The 24,700-nt window shown below is 48.6% G+C and overlaps 1 protein-coding gene across 1 annotated transcript; it reads right to left on the bottom strand.

Annotated features, from left to right (window-relative positions):
- Window positions 1-6,948: 6,948 nt before the first annotated feature.
- Window positions 6,949-8,495, bottom strand: Tex44 (testis expressed 44). The gene has a single exon (XM_051190654.1). It carries the CDS (start codon window positions 8,410-8,412, stop codon window positions 6,949-6,951), a length of 1,464 nt encoding a protein of 487 aa, XP_051046611.1. The 5' UTR covers window positions 8,413-8,495.
- Between the last annotated feature and the right edge of the window lie 16,205 nt (window positions 8,496-24,700).

Raw genomic sequence — 24,700 nt, 5'->3', positions numbered from 1 at the left:
AGAATCTAAGCAGTAGTAGAAAGGCCTTAAAAGAAAGTACCTTAAATGCCCTTCCCCTGTAATGAGATTGATGACTACCTTATATGCCATCCTAGAGGCTTCATCCAGTAGCTGATAGAAGCAGAAGCAGACACCAATGGCTGAACACTGGGCTGAACTCCTGGAATCCTGTTGTAGAGATGGAGGAGTGATGAGCAAAGAGGTCAAGACCAGGCTGGAGAAACCCACAGAAACAGCTGACCTGAACAAGGGGGAGTTCATGGACCCCAGACTGATAGTTGGGAAACCAGAGTGGGACCGACCCAGACCCCCTGAACGTGGGTCTCAGTTAGGAGGACTGGGCAGTCTACGGGCCTCTAATAGTGGATCAGTATTTATCACTAGTATACTAATGGACTTTGGGAGCCCATTCCACATAGAGGGATACTCTCTCAGCCTAGACACATCCAGGGGGCCTAGACCCTGCTCCAAATGATGTGACAGACTTTGAAGATTCCCTGTGGAAGGCCTCAGCCTCCCTAGGGAGCAGAAAGAGGATGGGATGGGGTTGGGGGAGGGGAGGAGGGAAGGGAGGGGGAACTGGGATTGACATGAAAAACAAGATTGTTTCTAATTTAAATTAAAAACATCATAAAAAATATCTAAGCCAGACATTGGTGGCACATGCCTTGGAAAGCAGAGGCAAGAGGATCTCTGTGGGTTGAAGGCCAGTCTGGTCTACAGAGTGAGTTCAAGGACAGTCAAGGCTACACAGAAACTGTTTTGAAATTTTTTTTAATTACTGTGTGTGCACACATGTGTGTGCCTGCCTACTATGGTACATGTGTAAAAATCATATGACAGTTTGTTTATGAAAGTTTCTCTCTCCACCTTGTTGGTCCTGGGTCTTGAACTCAAATCTTCAGGTTTGGCAGCATGTGTGTTGAGACACTGAACTATCTCATCTGCCCCCCTCTCTCCACCTCCCCTTTTTTTCTGGACAGGGTTTCTCTGTGTAGCCCTGGATGTCCTGGAACTCTCTCTGTAGACAACACTGGCCTCTAATTCAGAGATCCATCTGCCTCTGCCTCTCAAGTGCTAGGGTTAAAGGTGTGCACCACAACATGCCCAGCAAAATATCCATTGCTAAGCAGAGTATGTCAGTGAAGTAAAAGGGAGGTTTGTCTTAGTTAGGGTTCCTATTATCGTGATGAGACACAATGACCAAAAACATCTTAGGGAGGAAAGGGACTATTCGGCCTACACTTCCATATCATAGGCTGTCTTTGAAAGGAGTCAGAGCAGAATCTAAGCAGGCAGACATCTGGAGACAGGAGCTAAAGCAGAGGCCATGGAGGGGAGCTGCTTACTGGCTTGCTCCCCATGGCTGGCTCAGCCTGCTTTCTTATAGAATCCAGGACCACCAGCCCAGAGATGGCACCACTCTGATGGTGGCCCTCTCACATCAATCTCTAATTAAGAAAACGCTCCAGAAGCTCATCTGCAGCCCTATCTTTTGGAGGCATTTTTTTTTTTTTTTATATAAAACAAAACAGAGGGTACCACATGCCTTTAGTCCCAACAGTAGGGAGGCAGAGGCAGATGAATCTCTGTGAGTTCAAGGCCAGCCTGGTCTACAGAGCTAGTTCCAGGACAGCTTCCAAAGTCACAAAGGAACCCTTTCTAGAAAAACCAGAAACCAAAACAAAACACCGGGTTTTATTTCCATCTCATTGGGCAGGACTAGGCAGGACTCAGCAGGGCAGAGAGCAGGCTCTCTCAGAGGGAAGAGGCCTCTACTCTCCTTGCCCGTGTCAATGAGCGGGTTCTGCTGCACCACGATGACAGTCCCCGAGCAGGAACATCTTGGAAATGTAGTGGTCCTTGTTGACAGGCTTGGACTTCTTCTTGCCCTTGCCACTCTTGGGGACCTCAGTCCACATCCCCTTTACATTCTCCAGCACCACGCTGCAGTGCCTATCGGAGGCCTTCACCCATCCCAGGAACTTCTTGTGGTTGTGACAGTTAATGAGCACCTGCGTGTTGTTCTTGACTGACTGTGTGAGCATCGAGAGGGGGCCGTGTTGCATTCCTCTTCCTCCTCCTGCTCCTGCAGCTCTTCCAGGGCCACCTCTGAATTGGGTTTATTGAGGAGACTCATGGTGGAGGTTTCATTCACAGACGCTTCCCGCCTGCACCGAGTTGCAGTAGCTTGGAGTCTATTGATTGATTGATACTCCCATTTCTCAGAAGATTCTAGATTGTGTCATTGACATAAAACTAGACAGTACAAGATCCATCTGACAGTGGAAGAAAATGAAATCAGGAGACATGAAAACTCTGTTCTAGGACCACCGTGTTCACTGATACAGGCTTCTGATTGTTTTTAGGCCTGGGCTCAAAGGATGCTGCCTGCCCTGGTCTTTCAAACCTAGGTCCCACACCTTGACCTGGCTGACCCCTGCTTAAAAAACCCTGACCTCTGGTGTTTTGTGTCTCTGAGTACCAAGAACTTTAGCTGTTCAGTTGTCATGACTCCTGTTGGAGAGTTTGTGACCCTGTCTCTAAAAAAAACAAAAAATATGGCCAGGTGGTGGCAGTTGCCTTTAATCTCAGCACTCTAGGAAGGCAGAGACAGAAGCAGGTAGACCTCTGTGAGTTCAAGGCCAGCCTGATGTACAGAGCGAGTTCCAGAACAGGCTCCAAAGCTACAGAGAAACCCTGTCTCAAAAAACAAACAAAAATATGTACAGGTAATTTGTTAGCATGTGTGTCTGAGTAAACACATGTTACCCGTTGCCCGAGGGAACCAGAAAAGGTCTGGAATTATAGATGGGTTCAAGCTGCTATGTGAGTGTTGGGGATTGAACCCTGATATTTGGAAGAGCAGCCAGTGCTCTTAACTGCTGAGCCATCTCTCCAGGCCTCCCTGTGTCTTCTTATGCCTAGGAGCTTCCTAGAGGTAATGTCTATCCTGTGCCTGTCAACTGGGCTATCTCAGGCTATACTCAACCCCTGCTTCTCATTCCAGGTGTCAAGGATTGGGTCTGGACTCTGCAGGTGTGGAGCAGTGCTGCCATCTGTCCAGCAGAGGGTGCAGTCTGCATTCTTCAGAGTTTTGGAAGCACAGAAGCAGCAAGCCTGAGAAACTGGACTCTTCTCTACCTGGAGTGAGTGGTGCAGTCTTTCGGTTCAACAATTAAAGGTGTATTTTTAAAAACCACATTCATTTTAGATTATTATTACTGTGTTTATGCGTGTGTTCAGGCATGCGTGCTAGCCTAAACTTCCAAATTTACCTTTTGTTTTTATTTCTTTGTTTTTGAAACAGGGTTTCTCTGTATAGCCCTGGCTGTTCTGGAACTGATTCTGTAGCCCATGCTGGCCTTGAGCTCACAGAGATCCTCCTGCCTCTGCCTCCTGAATGCTGGGATTAAAGGTATGCGCCACCATGCCTGACCTAATTTTTTTTTTTAAATAGGGTATCACTGGCTGTCCTGGAACTCAGAATCTATCTGCTTCTAACTCACAAGTGGGGATATGAAATACATGTGCTACTGTATCCTGTCTGACACACACACACACACACTTCCAGGCAAGGTTTCTCTGAGTAGCCCTGGTTGTTTTAGAACTAACTCTGAGGATCATGCTGTTTTGGTCATCATGCCTGGCTTGACTTTTTCCCATCATTTGAGTTTATGAAATATACATACCCATCTCTTATGGAGGCAACAGCATGGTACTGTGTGGGCTCAAAGCCATGATGTAGTAAATGTCACTGGCCTCCACGCTCTGCTGTGAGGCAAGAGAATGAAGCTCAGTGAAGAGAATGGGCAGGGGGAGACGAGTAGGCAGGGGAAGAGAGTGGGCAGGTGGAGAAGTCAAAGCGTGGATGCCGGTCCACTAACCCCAGCTATCCTCACAAGACAGCAGGATCTTGGGTGGGGCGGCCCCAGCTGACCTGGATCTTGCTATGTATGTAGACCTAGCAAGCCTTCACCTGCCCCTGCCTCCCTAGTACCTGGACTATAGTCGTGGGCCATTGTACTTGACCTATTGTTTTTGCCTTCTTCCTTCCTTCCTTCCTTCCTTCCTTCCTTCCTTCCTTCCTTCCTTCTCTCTCTCTTGTTTTCCAGACATGGTTTCTACATAGCCCTGGCTGTCCTGGAACTCACTCTAAGGATCAGGCTGTCCTTGAACTCACAGAGATCGGCCTGCCTCTGCCTCCTGAGTGCTGGGGTTAAAGGTGTGCATCACCACTGCCAGGCTTTTTTTTTATTTTTTTTTTAAAGCACGTATATGAATGTTTTGCCTGCATTTATGTCTGTGTACCATTTGTATGCCTGGTGCCTGCAAAGGCCTGAAGAGAGTGTTGGGTTCCCTAGTAACTGGAGTTACAGATGGTTGTGCTGCCATGTGGGTGGCAAAACCTGGTCTTCTGCAAGGCAGGGTTTCAAGTAGCCCAAGTTGGTCTCTAACTCAATATGTAGCCAAGGATGACCTTGAACTTCTGTTCCTCCTGCCTCTATCCCCCAGGTCTGACAGGCACATTCAAAAGCCCATCCCAGAAACTGCTGTCTGCTGTTACAGGCTACCCTAACATCAGGTTTTGATAGGGGTGGATTTATAACTTTCCCTACCTCAAGCCTCCACACCTCGGAGTACCCTGCAAAGTCACCCTGTTCTCCTACCTATCTTTTATTCATATCAGTTTTCTTTTAGCATGGTGTGGCTTGGGTGCCTCCAGGTCCATGTGCCCATCATGGGCAGGGTCACATGTCCTGGTGCCTGTGTCCTATGAGCTGCTCCCTGTAGCTGGTTTTTATTTTTACTGTTTGCTCTTTGAGGACCTGCCACCAGCTCCCAAATAAATACACGGAGACTTACTCTTAATTATGAATGTGAGGCCTTAGCTTGTATTTTTTAAAACAGCTTTTCTTAAATTATCCCATCTACCTTTTGCCTCTGGGATTTTACCTTTCTCTATTTTAAATACCTCTTTCCCCTTTTTACTGGTGGTGGCTGTGTGGCTGTGTGACTGGCCAGCTGGTCCCTGGTGCCCTCCTCTCTTTTCCTTGCCCCCTCTCTTACAAGCTTAGATTTCTCCTTCTATTTATTCTTTCTGCCTGGCAATCCTGCCCCTATCCCTCTCCTGCCTAGCTATTGGCTGTTCCGCTCCTTATTAGCCCAATCAGATGTTTTAGACAGGCAGAGTAACACAGCTTCACAGAGTTAAACAAATGCAACATGAAAGGATGCAACACATCTTTGTATCATTAAGCAAATAACTCCACAGCATAAATAAATGTAACACATCTTCACCTAATGTCCACAAAGGCTCCCTCTCTTTCTCTTGCAGTGGGTGGTGGTCTCTTTTTTGTAGCTCCTGCCTTCTGTTTTGTTCTTTTTGCTCTGCAATTTCACATTAGGTCATGTTACCCTGACTGGGATGTATGTATTTCTATTTTGGATGCCCACCTCTATCCCCAAGTGTGCCATTTCTCATATACGCTCAAGCCACAACCAGTGAAACAGTTTACTTCCTGTTGCCTTTGGATGGAGATGCAGAATTCTCCAGCACCATGCTTGCCTACATGACTCCATACTCCCAGCCACTATGCTCCCTGCCATGATAATGGATTAAACTCTGAACTGTGTGCCACCTCAACTAAATGTTTTCCTTTATGAGAGTGCTGTGGTCCTGTTGTCTCCTCACAACAATAGAAACCCTAAGACACTATGTAAAATTTAAAAATGGGAGAAATTCGGACCAGAGGGATGGCTCACCAGTTAAGAGGCACTAGCTGCTCTTGCAGAGGACCCAGATTTTATTCCCAGCACCCATATGGTGACTCAAAACCTTCCAGTTTGGGAAGTGGGAAATCCAACACCATCTTCTGGTCTCCGTGGACACTATATAAATGTAGTGCATATGCATACAGGCAGGTAAAAATACTCACATAAACATATTTAAAAGGGAAAATGTTAAAAAAAAAAAAAAGGCATAGGAAGCTCTAAAAGCTAAACCAGTCAATGGGCTGGATTCATCCCCAGGTTCCCATCTGGAGACACAGGACAGTTAGAATTGATAGATGGGTGGTCCCTGATGTGTGTAAGGCTGTGCCTAAGGTCAGTGTTGGGCCGGGTTTTGTCAGAGGGTGACTGTGTCTTCCAATGCATGTGGTCCCAGGGGTGCTCTTGATTCTTGCTCTTGTACCTACTTTCCAAGATGCAAATGGCAGAGGCCAGAGCAAACATCATGGAAATAATCTGGGCCAAAGGTGGACAGCCATTCTGGTTGGCCAGTTTGAAATCTAATGGCCTTATATCCATCCCGGTTTCTTCCCACCCCCTTAGTCCAATGGTGGTTTGGTCACCCTCCCTGAGCCCTGTCCCATGGAGCCCTACATAAAATTCCATTGTGTCCCTGTGTCTTCTGGCATTGGCATGTACACGCTTGTGTGTGGTGGTGGAGCTCCTCTCTCTATTCCGAGATGAGGAGAGGGAGGCCAGGGAGTGGGGCCTAGGGCAGGAGACACTGGAAGTTTGATTCTAAGCCTTAAAAGGATTCTCTGGGCCCAGGTGTGTGGATTCCCACTATGAGGCCTATATAGTACTTTCTACCCCAATTCCCTCTTCTGCCTCCTGGAACCTCAGCAGGTAGCCTGGGCATGGGGCTCAGGAACAGGCATGTTACCCATGGAAACACAGCTGGCTTTTGCCCATCTGAAACACCCATCCAGTCTTTCCCCCATCCCTGTCAGAGCCCAGTTGACCCAAATGGAACAACCTAAGAGCATTCTTATTTTCAGAATATTTTGGACTCTTCTGTCCTTTTACCATTGTCCCACTACATGGATAAGGGCAGAGCTTAGAAAATAAACGCTTGTGGTTATTTACTGAAGGGCTGGGGGAGTCACCTATCTAGTGCAAGGGTGGGGAGCCACAGGGGACTTGCTGGTTTAGTCACTATTGGGGCCAGTGCGGGGCCCAGCGTGGGGTGAAGTGGCTGGCCAGGTAGCGCACAGCTGAACGGATGCCTTCCATAGTTCGTCTCTCCACAGACTCCAGGATGTGTGTGACTGAGCGCAGGGCTGAGCCAGTTCCAGCCACCAACCCTGAGGAGAAAGCTGACCTGGCACTGCCCAAGAGGCTGGAGACAGTGCGCAGGCTGGGACCCTCATCATGTAGCCTGTCAGCTGGAGAGCTGTGGCCTGAAGCCAGAAAGCCCATAGCCAAACCCATGCCCGTGGCTGTGTCTGACCACACCAGGATGTCTGCAAGAGAGCTGATGGAGCCCTCACCACCGCCCAGCAGGCTAGTCATGGAACGCATGTAGTCATTCTCCACATCAGGCCTGTACAGGCTGGGGTCTAGAAGGTTCCTGCCTAGGGGCATGCGGCAGGAATCTGGAGAGGGAGGTGCACTGCCTCCTGGGGAGCTGGGGGAAGGTGCAGGGGTCTGCAGGATCCTTGAGTTGTCAGCTTCATCCTCCCGGGTCGGCACTGGGGGTGTAGCTTTGCTTTCGGGATTCGATGCCTTGAAACCTTCAGTTTCCTGCTCAGCAGGCTTGGTGATCTCCACGCACTCTTGGTCAGGACTACTGGTATCCAAAGTGGATGGGTCAGCAGCTCCCACAGAAGGCTGGGCATCTTCAGGCGGGGCAGATGGGATGTCAGTGTTTGGAGATGTTTCTGGCTGCACTTCAGGAACACTCGGCTTCCCTGCTGGCTTTTCCTGGTTCTGGGAGTCACTTGGAGAAACCATGCGGCTCCGACTTGCACGGTTATTTTCAGCCAGTCTGTCCCACACTGGATTCTGGAAGCCCACAAACGCTTGTAGGGTACCCGAGTTTTGGGGCAGCAGAGATGTGGCTTCTTCGGGATTCTCCTGGTTATGGCCTGAAGCATCTGGGCTCCCATCTTTGTTCCCAGAAGTTGACATATCCACGGAGGTGGCTGTCTCTACATCTTGCCCTGTGGAGGTGGCCATCTGCATGGAAACCTGATTCCCATCTTGTCCCATGGAAGTGGCGATTGGCTTGGACTCCTGGTCTTCATCCTGTCCCATGAAGGTGGTAATCTTCATGGAGGCCTGGTCTTTATCCGGCCTGATGAGAGTGGCAATCTTCGTGGTTACCTGGTCTACATACTGCTCCACGGAGGTGGCACTCTGCATGTAGGCTTGTTCATCCTGCACCGGGAAGGTGACAGTCTCCACTTCATCTTGCTCTGTGGCAATGGTCGTTGTCACAGAGGCCTGGTTTACATTCTTCTCTTCAGTGAATGCTGTAACACTGTCTACTGGTGGGCCATCATCAGGCGGACAGTCTGGACTTTGGGGCTCTCCAGTTTCATTGCCCACGGAGGCCTCAGGGAGATCATATACTGGCTTGCTGGTGGCTTCAGCCTCTCCCAAGGTCTCGGTGGTCATCTATGCCCCCTGCTATGTGTGGTGGTTGGGGAGGAGTGGCTTGGCTCTGCTAGGCTCAGTTGTCCAGGTGGTGAGGTCACAGGAGGTGGTGGGCAGCTCATGATGTCACAGGTACTTGCAGAGCAAGGGTCCTGAGCGTCCTGAGCCTGCCAAGTGGCTATCCTGGTGGGCTGAATATAGGGGATGATTTGTAGCCAGGGTTACAGGTACACGGGAAATGAAAGGTGACTGTCTTGGTTTACGAAAGAGGTGTGTAGGTGGGTGTGGGTGCAGTCACCAGGTTGTTAGAAGTTGGGATGACGTGCTTTGGAGAATGATAAGGGAGGGTGATGTTGTGTTAGAATGTATTTATTTCCTGGGGGTGGGTGGAGAATCCGTGTCTTGCTGTGTAGTTCAGATTGGTTTCCCACTCCAATCCTCCTGCCGTAGCCTCTCAAGAGCTGGGATTACAGACATGCCACACCAGGTTAGAATCAAGATTTATATCCCCATCCCACCTCCTCTCTGTCCTCATTGGTGCTTCAGGACACCAATTTAGCCCGTCTTTCTTTGGGAGCCGTTTCTCTAGCAATGGGAAGGGATAATGGAGAAGAGGGCCTGGGTGGCATCTAGACTGACTATCCTTAGTGCTAGAGTTAACCTTGTGACACAGGACAATCTACCTGCTTAGCTGGGCTGGGAGGACGGGGGCTGCAAAAGACTGCAAACTCTGGGGTAATCCTAAAAAGAGTGTGGACCTAGAAACCCACTGTATTAAGAAGGTAGCTGGGGGTTAGGTAGAGCACTTGCCTAGGATGTATCTAGCTTCATCCCCATCGTAGAGGTTGGAGTGGAAGGTTCCATTTGTGTACTTGTGCTCACCCTGGTTGTCAGCCCATGCATAGTTCCTGCTCCTCGGGTGAGAAGAGCATCGAGCATCTGATCCCACTCCAGCATCTCTCCCCCGTCCTAGGACTACACTTACGTCTTCTCTCCTGGGGGTGGTGGGAGTGAGGGTGGAGGTCAGCTTCTTCAAGATCACTGACTCTGGGATTTGCATCACACCTGTCTTCAGTCTTCAAGCTCTTCAGGTTTTGTTCCCAGTGGAAATGCTTTAAAGTTGATGGGGAAGGGCTCTTGCCTCCAAGACGGTGATGGTCTGAATGTGATGTCCAGGACCCACGTGGTAGAAGAGAACTGACCGTTGCAAGTTGTCCTCTGCTCTCCACATATGTGCCATGGCAACACCACACACACACACATACACACACGCACACGCACACACAGACACAGACAACAAATGTAATAATAAAAATACAGGGCCAGGAGTGGTGGCACATGCCTTTAATCCCAGCACTTGGGAGGCAGAGGCAGGTGATTCTCTGTGAGTTCAAGGCCAGCCTGGTCTACATAACAAGCCTCTGTTCCCACATGCTGGAATTAGAGGTGTGTGTCACCACTGCCCAGTGAGTTCTTTTCTTTCCTTTCTCTCTTTCCCCCTCCCTCCCTCCCTCCCTTCCCTTTATTGTTTTGTTTTGTTTTGTTCTGTTTTTTGAGACAGTAGCTGTGGGCCAGCCCTTTGAACTCTGTGGACCCAGCCCTTTGAACTCTGTGGACCCGGCCTCCCAAGTGCTGGGGTTAAAGGTGTGTGCCACCACTGCCTGGCTTTTTCGTTTTAAAACAAAAACAAAAACAAAACCCAGTAAAACAAAACATAATGAGAGATGCTGGTCAGTATAACAGAGGCTTAGCATGGTAACTGGCTGTACCATGCCTGCAGACGCCAGCTAATGCCAGCTCTGGGTCACACCACAAGATGCCCCAGCACAGTCTGTCCTCCGTCCTCCCCATGCTCTTTCCCACGCTGCCCCTCCTGGTCCCTGGCTCCTTCTCTGATGTTACAGTTTAAATCTGAAATGTCTTCCCTTCACAGGCTTATGTTTTAAGCCCCCCTGTCCCCAGCTTGTAGAGTTATTCTGAAGTCTATGGAACCTAGAGGAAATGAGCCTGGCTGGTGGAATAAGACCTCTGGCTGGGCCTTAGGGTGTCATGCACCCATGCTCTCTGCTTCCTGTCTACTGTGACTTGAACAAACAGACTCATGTTTCTACCATGCCTTCCTGGCCACCATGCACTGATGTGTCTCTGAAACACCAGTCAGAGTAAGCTATTTCTCAAGTGGTTTCTGGCTAGGACTTTTGCCAAAGTATCAGAGAAAGCGTGTCATAGACGGACTTTTCCTGTTCCGACCACCTGCTCTAAATAACCAGTACAGAGGCTTAATATTATTTATAAATGCTTTGTACATGGGTTTGGGGGGTGGGGTGGGGGAGAGGGGGATGCACACTTAGGTCCTCATACTTGTTGGGTAAGCACTGTTACCCACGGCATCACCTCCTCAGACTCAGGCCTGGTTTTATGGGGTGTGCTTTATGACAGTCAAACCTAGGGCTGCTAACACCTAAACGACATCCCCAGAATCATTACATTTCAAATGCTAAAAAAAAAAGTGTGCAAGGGCTGGGAAGTGAGTATAAGTATTTGAAAGAATAAATAAAGAAAGAAGGAAGGGAGGGAGGGAGGATAGAAGAAAGGAAGAGAGAGAGGGAGGGAAGGAGGGGGGAGGAGAAAGGGGCCTGAGAGATGGCTCAGCAGTTAGGAGCATTTGCTGTCCTTCCAGGGCCCTGGAGTTTGGTTCCCAGCACCTGCATGGATCAGATCAGAGTTGCCTGTAACTCATTCTCCAGGGGAAGGGCTCCGGCACCTTCTTCTGCCTCAAACACCTGCACATACACATGCACACAAACAAATTTAAAAAAAAAAAATCTGTGTGAAGCCAGGCATGGTGGCACATACCTGCAATCCCTGTACATGGGAGGTGAGGGCAGGAGGGCTGGGAGTTCCAGATCATTCTTGACTACATGTAAATTTTGAGAAAAATCTGTGCTACCTGAGACCCTGCTTAATCTCAGCAAGCCAAGAAGCTGCTTCAGGGAAAGTTTGCCAAACTGGAGCCTAGCCTGGGCTGTACAGCTTATTGTCTCCAATGAGCAAACAGGTGGAAAGAATAGAAAATAGCATGAAGCAGGACAGCAGACCTCAAGGCTGTACCTTAACTTCTGCAAGATCCACTTTGTAAACTGTTCTCGCAGATCCACAGCTACGTTAGAGCACTGCCTCCACCTGCCTGTGTGAGCATAGTTAGGCCACACCTGCCATGCTCATCCACTCTTCCTACCCCTCCTCTGGCTGCTGTCTACTGATGTGCTCCTAGGAGTCTGACCCCTTCTGCGTTTCCCACCTTCACTACGTACGGGTGTGAGATCTGCAGCTTTCCCAGGCTTTGGAGTTCCTGCCAGTGTGTCCCCATGCTCTTACTCCTGGGGGTGGGGGGAGGCTAGCACAAGCTCCCACCTGGCTACTGTTGAGGCCACCTTGGGGATACCTGGTAAAGTTCCTGGGAGCTTGAGTCATAGGGTTGATTGTCCCTGAGGGTCGCCTCTCTGAAAATCGGTGCTCTGAGGAGCAAACGCTTGGCTCCAAGTCTTCCCTGAAGACCTCCTCCTTAAATGTTTGAGAAACCAAGGCGATGGGGAAAACAGGGCCATAAGACCAGATGGTGTGGGAATTCCACTTAGAAGACACTCTGCTTTTGTTTGGAAGAAACAGTTTAATGAGCCCCGTGGGTGGGAGCTGAGACCCCAAAGGCATTCTTGAGTTACGAAGCCTAAGAAGGTGGTTGCTGGGTTAGAGCAGGGGCTGGGAGAACCCGCTTGCTGTTTAGGGCCCCACCTGAGCCCAGACTCTACACTTCTAGGAAATGAAGGTGGCCCAGGCTGCCACCCACAGAGAAGGTGGAAAATGCCAGGCTCTGGGAATGTAGCCCTGCCAGGCTTGGGGTGAATAGGAATCCTTCTAAGGGAGGTTCATGTTGTTTGTGTCTCGGTCTCCAAGGTAAAGCCCTCAGTGGGAGCGGCCTTGCCAAGCTTACCAAGGCTTTTGTGTGAATGCTGGGAGCTAGAGACAGAGGGCAGCAGCACATCGCAGTGCTGGTATCTGCTTAGCATGTGCCTCTCACTCTCTTCCAGGTGGACACAAGGTCAGACCAGGTCCAAACATAAGTTTATAGGCAACTAACTGACTTGAGTAAAAGCTGTAAAAAAAGCTGGCAAAGAAATTCCAAAGAGGGAAGTAGACATAAGTTTAAAAATGCTCTAAATCAGTGGGTCTCAACCTTCTTAATGCTTCAACCTTTTAATATAGTTCATGTTGGGATGACCCCCAGCCATAAAGCTATTTCATTAGTTTTTCATAACTGTAGTTTGCTACCATTGTGAATTGTTATGTAAATATCTGGTATGCAGGATGTTAGTACTCAAGCATCTGTACCGGCCTGCACTTGGGTCCCGACAGCTCCAGCCACTAAGAGCACCTCCTATCTATATTTTTTCTCTCTCTCTGCCGCTTTGCATGTCTTTCTGTCTCCCCACCTTCCTCCACCCTTGTCCCCAGGGACCGATCTCTGCTGGCCCCTTCTCTCTCCTCTTCTAATAAGCCTATGTGAGGTCCCGTTGTATGTCGTGAATTCTCTTCATGGCATTTTAAAAACCTGCAACACAGGATATCTGATATGCAACCCCCACATGCTGAGAACTGTAGTCTAAACATTCTAAGATAAATCACAAACTAAAAAAATGACATTTGATATTTCTGCCATAGAGCCTTACAACCAAACTATATATAATCCCACTCATAGCCAGGTGTGGGCCAGGCCTGTTATTCCAGCAGTTAACAGGCTGAGACAGCTGGAAGACCAGGATTTTAAGGTCATACTTCACACGTAAGAAGTTCAAGTCCAACCTGGTTTACCTAGTAAAACCCTGTCTCATGCAAAACACCTCCCAAGTGCTGGAATTACAGTTACAAGACACAGCCAGTGAGCAGCCAGAGTTTGGGGCTTATGTCGTCACTGCACTGGACCTTTCTTTGGAGCTTTTGTTCTGACACTTCCATAATTCATTTGCCTTTTCAAGAAGGCATAACTATTATTTAAATTACTAGAACACATTTGCAAGTCAAAGTGAAATTCCTTCTTAAATATTCCAGAAACTCAAGTTCTCGATGCAAATAGAATTCAGAGCACTACCGAAATGCCCATGGAGGGGGTGAAACTGAGTAAGCACACCCCTCACCCAATCTCTGAAACAAATGGGTGCTTTAGCATCCCCTATTCCCACCCGGATTACCCAGCTATGAGGTCGGCTTGTTGATCCCCATCTCTAGGGCCGTGGATGGGCCACTCCCCAGGGTAGCCAGACAACAGCTGTTAGTCACCATGTGATGTCATCTGAGGGTCCAGGGAGGTGGGTTCTAGGCCCTTCACATGGCCTGGCTGTGTGCCAGACTGAGGGGCTCAGGTACCGACCAGCCTTGGGGGGCTATAGTTGTGATGAATCTATCATGTCCCTTCTGCTATCATCTATGTCCCTCCTTGAGGTCCTTAAGTGCCAGCTAATGCTACCAGATAGAATCCTAAAGATGAGACCCAGCAGGTAAGGCACTTGTTGCCAGGCTTGGTGACCCAAGTCCAATCCTGGAATCCCCAGGACCCACAAGGTGAAGGGAGAGAATTGATTCTTGAAAATTGTTCTCTGACCCATGCATACAAGTCCTTTCCACACAAAATAAAGTGAAATTTTCCTAAAAGGGGGAGGAGGCTGGAGAGACGACTCAGTGCTTAAGGACAGTTGTTGCTTTTTGTAGAGGACCTGGGTTTGGTTCCCAGAACTCACATGGGGACTCACAAGCATCTATAACTCTAGCTCCCGGGATCTGATATTTTCCTCTAAACTTGCAGGCACCAGTCATGCACATGGTGCACACTCATGCATATAAAATTAAATATATCTATAAAAAATTTAAAGAGGGGCTGGAGGATGTAGCTGAGTGATAGAACACATTCCTACCAAATACCATGTCCCTAGGTTTAATCTCCAGACACACACACACACACACACACACACACACACACACACACACACCCTACCCGCATGCATGGGCCCAGATATCTACTTGTACAAAATGAACCATTCATTATCTTGTTACAACATAGCTGAGAGGGCCAAGTGCATATTTGTAGCAGTGCACAGGGCCCCATGATTGGGATGTCGACCTACAGATGGGACCAGTGGGGCTCTCTCCCAGTTCCGAAGGACTGTTAGTAATCTACACGGAACCAACAGACCTTGGAGCACCAGTCAACCTGGTCCCCTTAGCTACTAGGAATGTCCCCTCATGCATCTGGGCATGCTGAGGCCCTCCTCATGCAGTCCCTTCCAGTCTTGCTCTTCCCGCTCCCGCCATTGACCCTGTCTTGTTTTCTCACAGTTCTGCAGCCTGGCAGTCCAAGGCTGTGAGAGGCTGGGTTTGCGGTGACCGCCTTCTCCTTGTGCTCTCCTTCCTGTCACCGTCTCTTCAGGGGTCTCCTGTCTTCGTGCCGGCCCCAATTCCTTCCACTTCCCTCCCCCCCCACACTTCTACTTTCTTGATTTTGATATTCTCAGATAAAGTCTCATGTAGCCCAGGCTAGCCTCAATTTCCTGATCCTTCTGCCTCGGCCTGTTGAGTGCTGGGATCACACACGTGTGCCAGCATACCCAGCATGTTACATAGCCCTGTTAAGTTTACCTTAGTCACCTCCTTAAAGGCCCAGTGATGCTGGGGACTGAGGCTTCAACATAAGTTATAGTATGGTACCTTAGGGGGCCCAGTCCCATCCACAGCACACTTCGAGGGAACTGGTGCCCTTCCCAGATGCAGCTTAGAAAAATACAATTTAATTTTCTTCTCGAGACTTGTGAACTCCCCATTGTCAGTCATAGATTCTGTCTGTATATGGATGTCGTTGGCCTGAGCAGAAGAAGAGAGCCTGTGGTAGACATTTTTTAAAGCTCCTTGTGTTAAAGAAACTGTTTTCTCCATTTGCTGGATGTGCACATAGTCATGAACTTCCTGGGTCAAGAGGACAGAGCAAGGCAGCGCTGGGAACGCATTGTGCTCCTGGTCTTGGGGGTCCTCGCTCCTATTTTGGGCCCAGCTACCAAAAGAAGTCTGAACGGTTTGATGATGAGATAAATATGGCCCAGTTTGTCCCATCACCCAGACCACAGGTAGGTATGTGTGATAGATACTGGGACCTGGGCCAACTAGCTCCACCAGCTTACTGCAGCCTTGTATGGAAACAGGTGAGGCCAGCAGGAGATTCTGGCCAAGCCCAACCCAAGTACAGGCTGAGGCTCAGGCTCAGGCTCAGAGATGGGCCTAAGGTGTGGCTTCATGGCAGAGCAATTGCCTAGAAAGCCTAAGCCCCCTGGGCTCCTTGATACAACTTAAATATTTTTGGTTTTTTTTTTTTTAATTTTTATTTCACGTGCATTGGTGTTTAGCCTGCATGTCTGCCTGTCTGTATGAGTGTGTTGGAACTGGAGTTACAGACATCTGCCTTATAGGTGCTGGGAATTGGGCCTGGGTCTTCAGGAAGAGAAGCCAGTGCTCTTAACCTCTGGGCTATCTCTCTGGCCCTCCCACAACATATCACAAGTGAAATATCCCCGTCCTAGTTAGCTCTGTTAGTTAGAGTTAGCCTAGAGCCCCTGAGAAGAGCCTCAGCTGAGAGTGGCCCAGATCGGATTGGCCTGTGGGCGTGTCTGTAGGGGCTGTCGATTTTGGCCCAGATCGGATTGGCCTGTGGGCGTGTCTGTAGGGGCTGTCGATTGTTGGTTGATAGAGGAGGGCCCAACACTGAGTAGCACCATTCTCTGGGTTTGTCCTGGGATGTATAAAACGATCGAAGCATAGGTCTTTAAGTGAACCAGCAACCAAGTTCCTCCTGGATTTCTTTCTTTTTTTTTGCTTTTGGTTTCCTGAGACAAGGTCTCACTGAGTAGCCTTAGCTGGCCTGGAACATGTTCTGTAGACCAGGCTGGGCTCGAACTCCCAGAGATCTGCCTGCCTCTGCCTCCCGAGTCCTGGGATTAGAGATGTGCGTCACCATGTCCAGCTCCTCTGGGGTTTCCACCTCAAGTTTCCATCTTGGTTTCCCTCAGTAACAGACTGTAACTCGTAAGTGGAATTGCTTTTATCTCAACAGGAAATGAAATAGAACAGTTCCCAAACCTAAAAATCCAAAATGAGGCCTGTCATGATGCCTCAAGTGAGAAATTCCAGGCCCGACCTCACGTGATGGGTCTGTCAAAACCAGGTTTTCTAAAGATAATATATGTAAAAGGTAGACATGAACCACAAATTTCATTTTTAGGCTTGGGTCATACCCCAAGATATGTTAAATGTATGCAAATATTTAAAAAATATTTTTAAAAAAACCCCAAAAACAGAACCCCAGGTATGTCTGGATCGAAAATGACAAGGTTATGTTAATTTTCAGTAAATACGAAACAAAACAGAACAAAAAACAAAGCCAGATACTGGGCCTGATGTCATGAACCTTTAATCCTAGCACTCGAAAGGCAGGCCAGGTAGATCAAGTTTGAAGCCGGCCTGGTCTACAGAGTGAGTTCCAGGACAGCCAGAGCTACACAGAGAAACCTGGTCTAAAAACTCCCCACCCCAATTTTTGTTGTTTTAATTACACTGGACAAACGGCACCATCTTCTTTCTGAATGTAGTTGAGACAGCACTGGTGGCAGCGATGGCTTAGGGGAGCATTCAAGGTGCCTGACCCGTCTAGCACAGCTCTCTGCTGCCTCCTAGTGCAGTTGTGTGGCATTTCAGGAGCTCAACATGGACTTCTGTGCATGGCTGGTCCCTGGGGATGGTCTGAGCCCCAGGTCCCCAATGCAGGATGAGCATGAGGTTTATGCTCTGTACCTCATTCACCCTGAACCCCAAAAGCTACTTATTCACAGTCACTGCTCAAGGTGTCCATTGGCAAGAGAACATAGGTCATTAGTAACCCTGTGGCTTCTGGGAAATTTTTATTTTGGGGTTGCATCAGCATCATATGGGAAATGCTGAAGGTCAGCTAGACGTAATGGTGCAAATCTGTTATCCCAGCATTTGGTGGGTGAAGGTAGGAGGAAGCCTAGGAGTTAGCTAGCCTTAGCTATATAGTGAGTTCTAGGCCAGCCTGGGCTATATGAAACACTGTCTTAAAAAAATACAGAAACAGGCCTGGCGGTGGTGGTGCATGCCTTTAATCCCAGCACTTGGGAAACAGAGGCAGCCAGATCTCTGAGTTGGAAGCCAGCTTGGTCTACAGAGTGAGTTCCAGGACTACACAGAGAAATTGTCTCAGAGGTGAAGGGGTGTAGGGGTGTGTGTGGGTGATAGGGAGTTGGAGAGGTCACTCAGCATTTAAGCACACTTGCAAAGGACCTGGGTTCAATTCCCAGTACCCTGTGGTGGTTTACTCTAGTTCCAGGCAATTCAGTGTCCTTTCTGACCTCAACAGGCATCAAAAGTACATGTGCATGTACAACACATACAGTCAAAACATACTTAAATGATTAAATTAATGAAAAAGTAAAGTCTTTAAAAAAATGAAACTTTTTTCCTACCCACCACACCTCTACTAATTATCAAAGAACCACTTTCTAGTCTTTTTTTTTTTTAATTTTTTTGGAGAAAAGATTTCTCTAGCTTTGGAGCCTGTCCTGGAACTCAACCTTTAGAGTTCTTTAGTTCCAGGGTAGCCTTGAACTCACTGAGATCTGCTTGCCTCTGCCTCCCGAGTGATTGGGATTAAGGCTGTGCACCACCACCACCCAGCCGAACTTTCCAGTCTTACTATGTGCTTACAACTGAGAGTAATACTTTCCTAATTATCTCATGGGCATGGTGGTGCACACCATTAATCCCAGCACCTGAGAGGCAGAGGCAGGAGGACCTCTGAATTTTAGGACAGCCTGCTTACATACTGAACTTCAGGCAAGACAGGGCTACATGGTGAGACATCTCGAGGACTTTTTCCCCTCAAATAATCTGTCTTAATCCCTAAGAAAGCCTCAAGAGATGTACATTTTCTACTTGAGATAAAATTCAGGCTGGAAAGCGTGACTTTGGACTTACAGGCCACTTGCCAGCAGGGGGCAGACTTGGGCTTGGGAGACAATAAAAAGATTCTCAGTGTGGTCCTCCACTGGGCCAGCATCACCTGGGAAACTGTTGGAAATGCAGATTCCCAGATCCCAGCCTCACTGACCAGGAGTGGGTCCAGCAGCCAGTGTTGCCACCGGTAGAGGCAGTGCCGATGAGACTCAAGACTGACAGCTGGCACTCTGAAGCCTTTGAAGCAGGGAGGCACTTGAGGCCCATGCTGCCAGGCACTGCAGTGACTGCTGTGGCCTCTCTTCCTGCTGACTACCCTTTGTTCCTCTCAACCCCCACAGTCACCACCACCAGTCTACAGCACAGCTAGGTGCAGGTGTCATCTGTGGGTTGTCACCCGTCCATCACGGCAAGCAGAGTCCCTGGGCTGTGGATGACCTAGGAGCACAGCTGAGTCTATGGTGGAGGAGAGGGGATAGGAGTCAGAGAGAAGGTTCGGATGACAGGCTCCGGGACAAGAGAACAGGGATAACACAGCAGAGATTGGGAAGGAAGCCTCAGTGGGGGGAGGTGCTGCGGCGGGAAGCCCTTAGGACTCTTCCTAATAAGGATTCTAGACAATGGAGCATTGAGGTGGCTTCCCTCCTTCCAGCTCAAGGGTAGGTGCCCTTTCTGCTTCTGGGACGCTTCCTCTGGCTCTGTTGCCGTCTGTTAGGCCCTTGTGAGGTCTTGATTCCTGGGACTTCCCTGGTGAGTCATGTAGGAACCACCATGTTGGAGACCAGGATGTGGTGAAGCCACACAGGACTCGGTTTGCCGTTAGGTTCCTTGAGGGTACCAGAAGTGAGACGGATGTGGTCTGATGGTTGATATTGGCCAATGTAGATTAAGTCCCTTAGTTTGGTGACCCATTTAAATTTGTTCTTCTGGGAGTCTGTCGAAAGCACTGCTTTTACCCCTGTGGCCTTCCACAATCTTCTCAGTGTGTGTCCGTATCCCTAACTCCACCTCCAGGCAATCTCTGTGACAGTCATAGACTCTGGTTGGGAAGGCTCTTCTCTGCCACTCTGAGGAAAGGGATAGATGCGTGCCTGTTGGCCCAGAAGACCTTCCTAACGCTAACCTGGCCCGGAGTTGTCTGATGTCATCCCAGAACTCTGATTTTCTTTTTACATTGTGTGTGCGTGCGTGCGCACACGTGTGTGCACGTGAGTATGCTCTAGCTCTTCTGAATGAGGTCAGAAGATGCCTTACATAAGTCAGTCCTTTCCTACCATGTGGGGCCTGGGAACTAAACTTGGGTGCTCAGGCTCAGTGTCTGTTCCTGTTGAGACATCTTACCTGTCCTCCCTCCCTCCCTCCCTCCCTCCCTCCTTCCCTCCTTCCTTGTTCCTTCCTTCCTTTCTGTTGTTTTTTGTCTTGTTTCTTTTTTGAGACAGGGTTTCTCTGTGTAACAGTTCTGACTGTCCTGAAACTCACTCTGCAGACCAGGCTGGCCCGGAAGTCACAGAGATCCTCCTGCCTCTGCCTCCCAAGTGCTGGGATTAAAGGTGTGTGCTGTGCGCCACCACTGCCTGGCTCCTTACCGCTCCTTACTTTTCATCTAGTAAATAAGTGGGGAAACCAAGTCGATGCTGCCTGAAATTCTCAAATAAAATTCACCACCTTGAGTTTGAGGCCCAGAGCTGAGGCCACACCTTTATTTCCAGGGTCCCCTGCATTACCTCGATTCTGATGCGTGCAGCCTCAGCCCTCACTGAGCTCTCCCCGCCTCTGCCCCTTCTGTCCATCCGCTGGTGTTAAGGCCAGGTGGGCAGTGATGGTCCTCAGACTCCCGTTTTTTTTTTTTTTTTTTTTTTTGTTTTTGTTTTTGTTTTTGTTTTTGTTTTTTTAGGTTTCCCAAGGAACAGCTGTCCCCAAAGCCAGCTGCCCTTGGGGCTCTGGGCCAGTGATGCTGCCCCAAGAGGCCAAGGCCTTCCTCTCTAGGGCTTCTCCTCGCAGAGAGCAGGAGACAGGAAATGGGTCCTCTGCCCGTGGACTCCCCCATCAGCTTCTCCCCCTCACTCCTCACTCTTTGCGTGCCTGGCTCTCCTTTCTGGTTTCTAATGCGGGGCGGGGGGAGTCACCCCACTTCGGTTAGTCTCTGCCCTCTCCTTCCACTTCCTCAGAGACCGCTCCAGGTCTCTCAGCTTTTGGAATACAAAGCCAGGGCCCCTTTAGGGAAGAGGAGGCCCTGTGGTGCCGGGCTAGAGCTGGTCTGAGACCTCAACAACGGTCTGGGGGCTGAGGGGTGCTGAGGACGGGAAGAGATGAACCAAGGCAGAAACATTGTTTTCTGTGGAAACCGATGGAGGACTAGCCCTTGGAGGCCATTGGAAGGGTCAGGATAGAGAAAGGCCCAGGGCTCACGGTAAGGATGACCTGGATATGAATGGGGAGATGGGGGGGGGGGTTGTGGGACTTCTTTTAGGAAGTGTGGGTGGAAGTTCAGGGTGCTGAGTAGAGAGTGCCTTCCTTAGGGCACCAGGACCAACAGGCTGGGGAGGGAAGCTACCAGCTGGACCTCAGGGGTATCCAAGAGACTGACATCAGGGGCTCAGTGGGCAGGGGTGGTGACTGAGGAAGAGAGGGTGCCTGAGAGCTGATTGTAGCAACACAATTTCCTCACGGTTCTGAACCAAGTCCAAGACCAAAGTGTGAGCAGAACTGCTTTCCTCGGAGTCCTCCGCGCTCGCCTTCTCCCAGAATCATCCTTAAGTGTCAGTGTCCAAAGGTTGTGTTAATTTCATGGGGGGAATTTCACTTCACCCCATGGCCTCCTTTTGCCTTAGTTATTTGTTCAAAGATCCTAGCCCCAGACAGTTGGTATCTAAGGTTCAGGTTTTTAACTTATGCTTTTAGGGACTCAGCAATTTAACTCAGCAGGGAACAGATTATCTGTGTGTGGCCAGGGAGACAAGATGATACACACCCATATAACGGAAGAGATGGTGTCCAACAAATTGCCCAACTGTGTGTAACAGGCCAGAAAATAAGATTATATCCATGTTGAGAATGCCAATGAGAGTAAAATAATTTCTTAAGGCTTCAAAGCTAAAGGACCGGCAGGAAATGGCTGGAGGAAAGGAATGTAAAGAGTAAGTGGTGAGAATTTAGTGTGAGGAGATGCGGAAACAATTCATGGGATTTTGTAGCCAGATATTGGCCTTCAAGGCCATAGGTTCCAATGTCACACCCCGAGAGAAAATTCCCCGGCAGAGTACCTTCACTGGACTTGAGCTCACAAAGGGTCAAAATGAGGAAAAGCCTAAGAGAGAAATAGAAAGATCGGGACCTCTTAAGGGATAGAATTCATAGAGAATTCTAAAAAACCGGCTCAGATGAAAACAACCATATATATATATATATATATATATATATATATATGTATGTATATATGATAAAATAAATAAACCTTAAAAATAAAACATATCCACTGACAACAGCAGATATTATGATAGTACTTGGTACACACTGGGTCCTGATTTAAGCTCTTTATATTTCCCAGAGAACACTACTACAAAGATGGTGGTGGTTGTCATTGCATGTTCTATTTTTGTTTGTGAGTCTTTTAACGGCTGAGCCATCTCTCTGGTCCCATTGACATATTCTAAATTAATTTTTTAAAAAAGATGTTATTATTATGATTTTTTGAGACAGGGTTTCTCTGTGTAGCCCTGGCTGTCCTGGAACTTCTGGTATAGACCAGGCTGGCCTTGAACTCAGAGATCTGCCTGCCTCTGCCACCACCACTGCCCAGCTAAGACTTTATTTATTAAGGCTTTTTTTTTTTTTGCCATGTGGTGGTGGTGTGTGCCTTTACTCCCAGCACTCTGTAGGCAGAATCGAGTGGTTCTCTGAGTTTGAGGGCAGCCTGGTATACAGACTGAGTTCCAGGACAGCCAGGGCTAATGAGTGTGGGTTGCGTATGTCTGTGCATCACATACATGCCTGATGCCTGAAGAGGATTTCAGACCCCCTTGGACTGGAGTAGTGATGGTTGTGAGCCACCATGTGGTGCGGGGATTGGAACTCAGGTCCTCTACAAGGTAAGCTCCCTTGATCTTGGAGACATCTCTGTAGTCCCAGGTTCCAAGTTCTTTGTCTTTATATTATTTAGTGAGACGTAAAGATGCTCCTTTTTTATATTAGCTCCTTGTACATTGGGAAGAGCAGCTGCTTCCATCTCTTTAGTTGCTTCAGGAGACCCGTTAGGACCGTGTGACTGACTCTACGAACAGAAGCAACGTGTACTTTCCAGGCTGCAGACTCAGCTGCCAATGCCATCCCCTCCATTAGGCCATAAGTGACACTGATGACAAGGACACTGGTTGTTCCTGGGGCCAGTGCAATGACTCAGCAGGTCATTACCCTACAACCCCAGAACTGATAGAAAGGTGGAAGGAAGAAACCAACTCCACAGAGTTGACCTCTGACCTCCGCATGCATGCTGAAGCAAGTGCATGCCCAAACACACACACACATACACACACACACACACACACACACCATACACACATGCATGCAAAACCAATAATGAGTAAAACAAACAAAAGCAACAGCATTCTCTTTTCTGTGCAGAGACCCTGAGGAAGGAACTTGCTGTTGTGTCCAGGGCTGGTCTAGAATCTCCTAAGAATCGCTACAGACTCTTTGCCCTCTGCCTGTCCTTCATATCTTTCTCATAGTCACACTCACGTGCACATGCACTCACAGACACACATACCTTTATTACAGTGCCGAGGATTGACCCCAAGGCTCATACCTTCTAGACTCATGTTCTACCCCTGAGCTGCATCTCCAGCCCTCCATCCATCACAACCCTCTCCAGAAAATGGGTACCAGAGCAAGGTTAAAGATAGAATAACTCCCATCAGCTGCCTGTCTCCTCTCAGAAGTTCTAATTATTTTCTCATGGCTTCTTCTGGTTGGGAAAAAAACAACAGACCAACTAGGATCTGTCAGTGAGAAAAGGTGGAGAGGCCCCTCTCAATGTAGATGGAGGCTTTTCTGTGTCCTGTCCTACCCTGTCCTGCAGCCGTTTCCAAATAATCACTCAGAGGCTTAATAATTATAAATGTCTGGCCAATTGCTCAGGTTTATTACTAGCTAGCTCTTAAATTTATTTATTTATTTGTTTGTGTGTGTGTTTTTTTGAGGCAGGGTTTCTCTGTGTTGCTTTGGAAGCTGTCCTGGCACTGGCTCTGTAGACCAGGCTGGCCTTGAACTCACAGAGATCTGCCTGCCTCTGCCTCTGCCTCCCGAGTGCTGGGATCAAAGGTATCAGTCACCAACGCCAGGCTTGACTTCTGTTTTAAAGTTACATTATTTTAAAAAACAAAGCAAAAAACAGACCTGGGGAGTTGACTCAGTGGTTAAGAGCACTCCATGCTCTTGCAGAGGTTGCCTGTTTAATTCCCAGGATGCACACAGCAGCTTCTATAACTCCAGTCCCAGGAGAGCCAACACTGTCTCCTGACCTCCTTGGGTACCAGGCATGTACATAGTATATCTACATACAAGCAGGCAACACTAATAATAAACATAAAATACTAACATATGTAAATATAAACTAAAAAGGCTAAAAGAATAAGTGGTGGTGTAACTGATACCTTAGGAAAACTGTAATGGTTCCTACTTACCCACCCCCCCCACAACAGAAAGGACCTCTTTCTCTTTGACCTGTGCCAGCATAGACCTGTCTGTACCTCTCAGAACCAGCTTTCTGTCCACCTCAGCTAGGCCTGTTCCACTCTTCACTGTGCTCAGTGACAGTTTTTTGGCTTCCTGTGGGCTCTGGCAGAAGTTGCCTGGAGATTTTTCCTCTGTTGCCCTGGTATTCTGGAACATTCTTCTGTTCTCATAGTTCAGTCAGACAGCAGTCTACGGTGGCCCGGTTCAAGTTCACCCGTGGACAGACAGGTTCTCTGGTGAGACTCCTGTAAGATGCCCATGCTGCTCCTTCCAGTCCCCATGCTGGGACAGCTGCATACTTGGATCAGACATGGCTCTGTGTCAGTGAGGAAGGGCACCATAGAATGACCCAGGGCCTGATGGGAACTGACAAGGATGAGAAGTTATTCATTCATTCACTTAGTTATATGTATGTATGCATATGCATGCATGTACATATGAGTACGTATGAGCTGCTACCTCCAGGGCCCTGGGATTGAGATATAAGGGAATGAAATGGACCCATTCTCTC

The sequence above is a fragment of the Phodopus roborovskii genome, unplaced genomic scaffold (assembly GCF_943737965.1).
Source record: "Phodopus roborovskii unplaced genomic scaffold, PHOROB, whole genome shotgun sequence".
In the NCBI taxonomy this organism is placed as follows: Eukaryota; Metazoa; Chordata; class Mammalia; order Rodentia; family Cricetidae; genus Phodopus; species Phodopus roborovskii.
The sequence above is the reverse complement of the archived record's forward strand: the minus strand, read 5'-3'. Positions and strand labels throughout refer to the sequence as shown.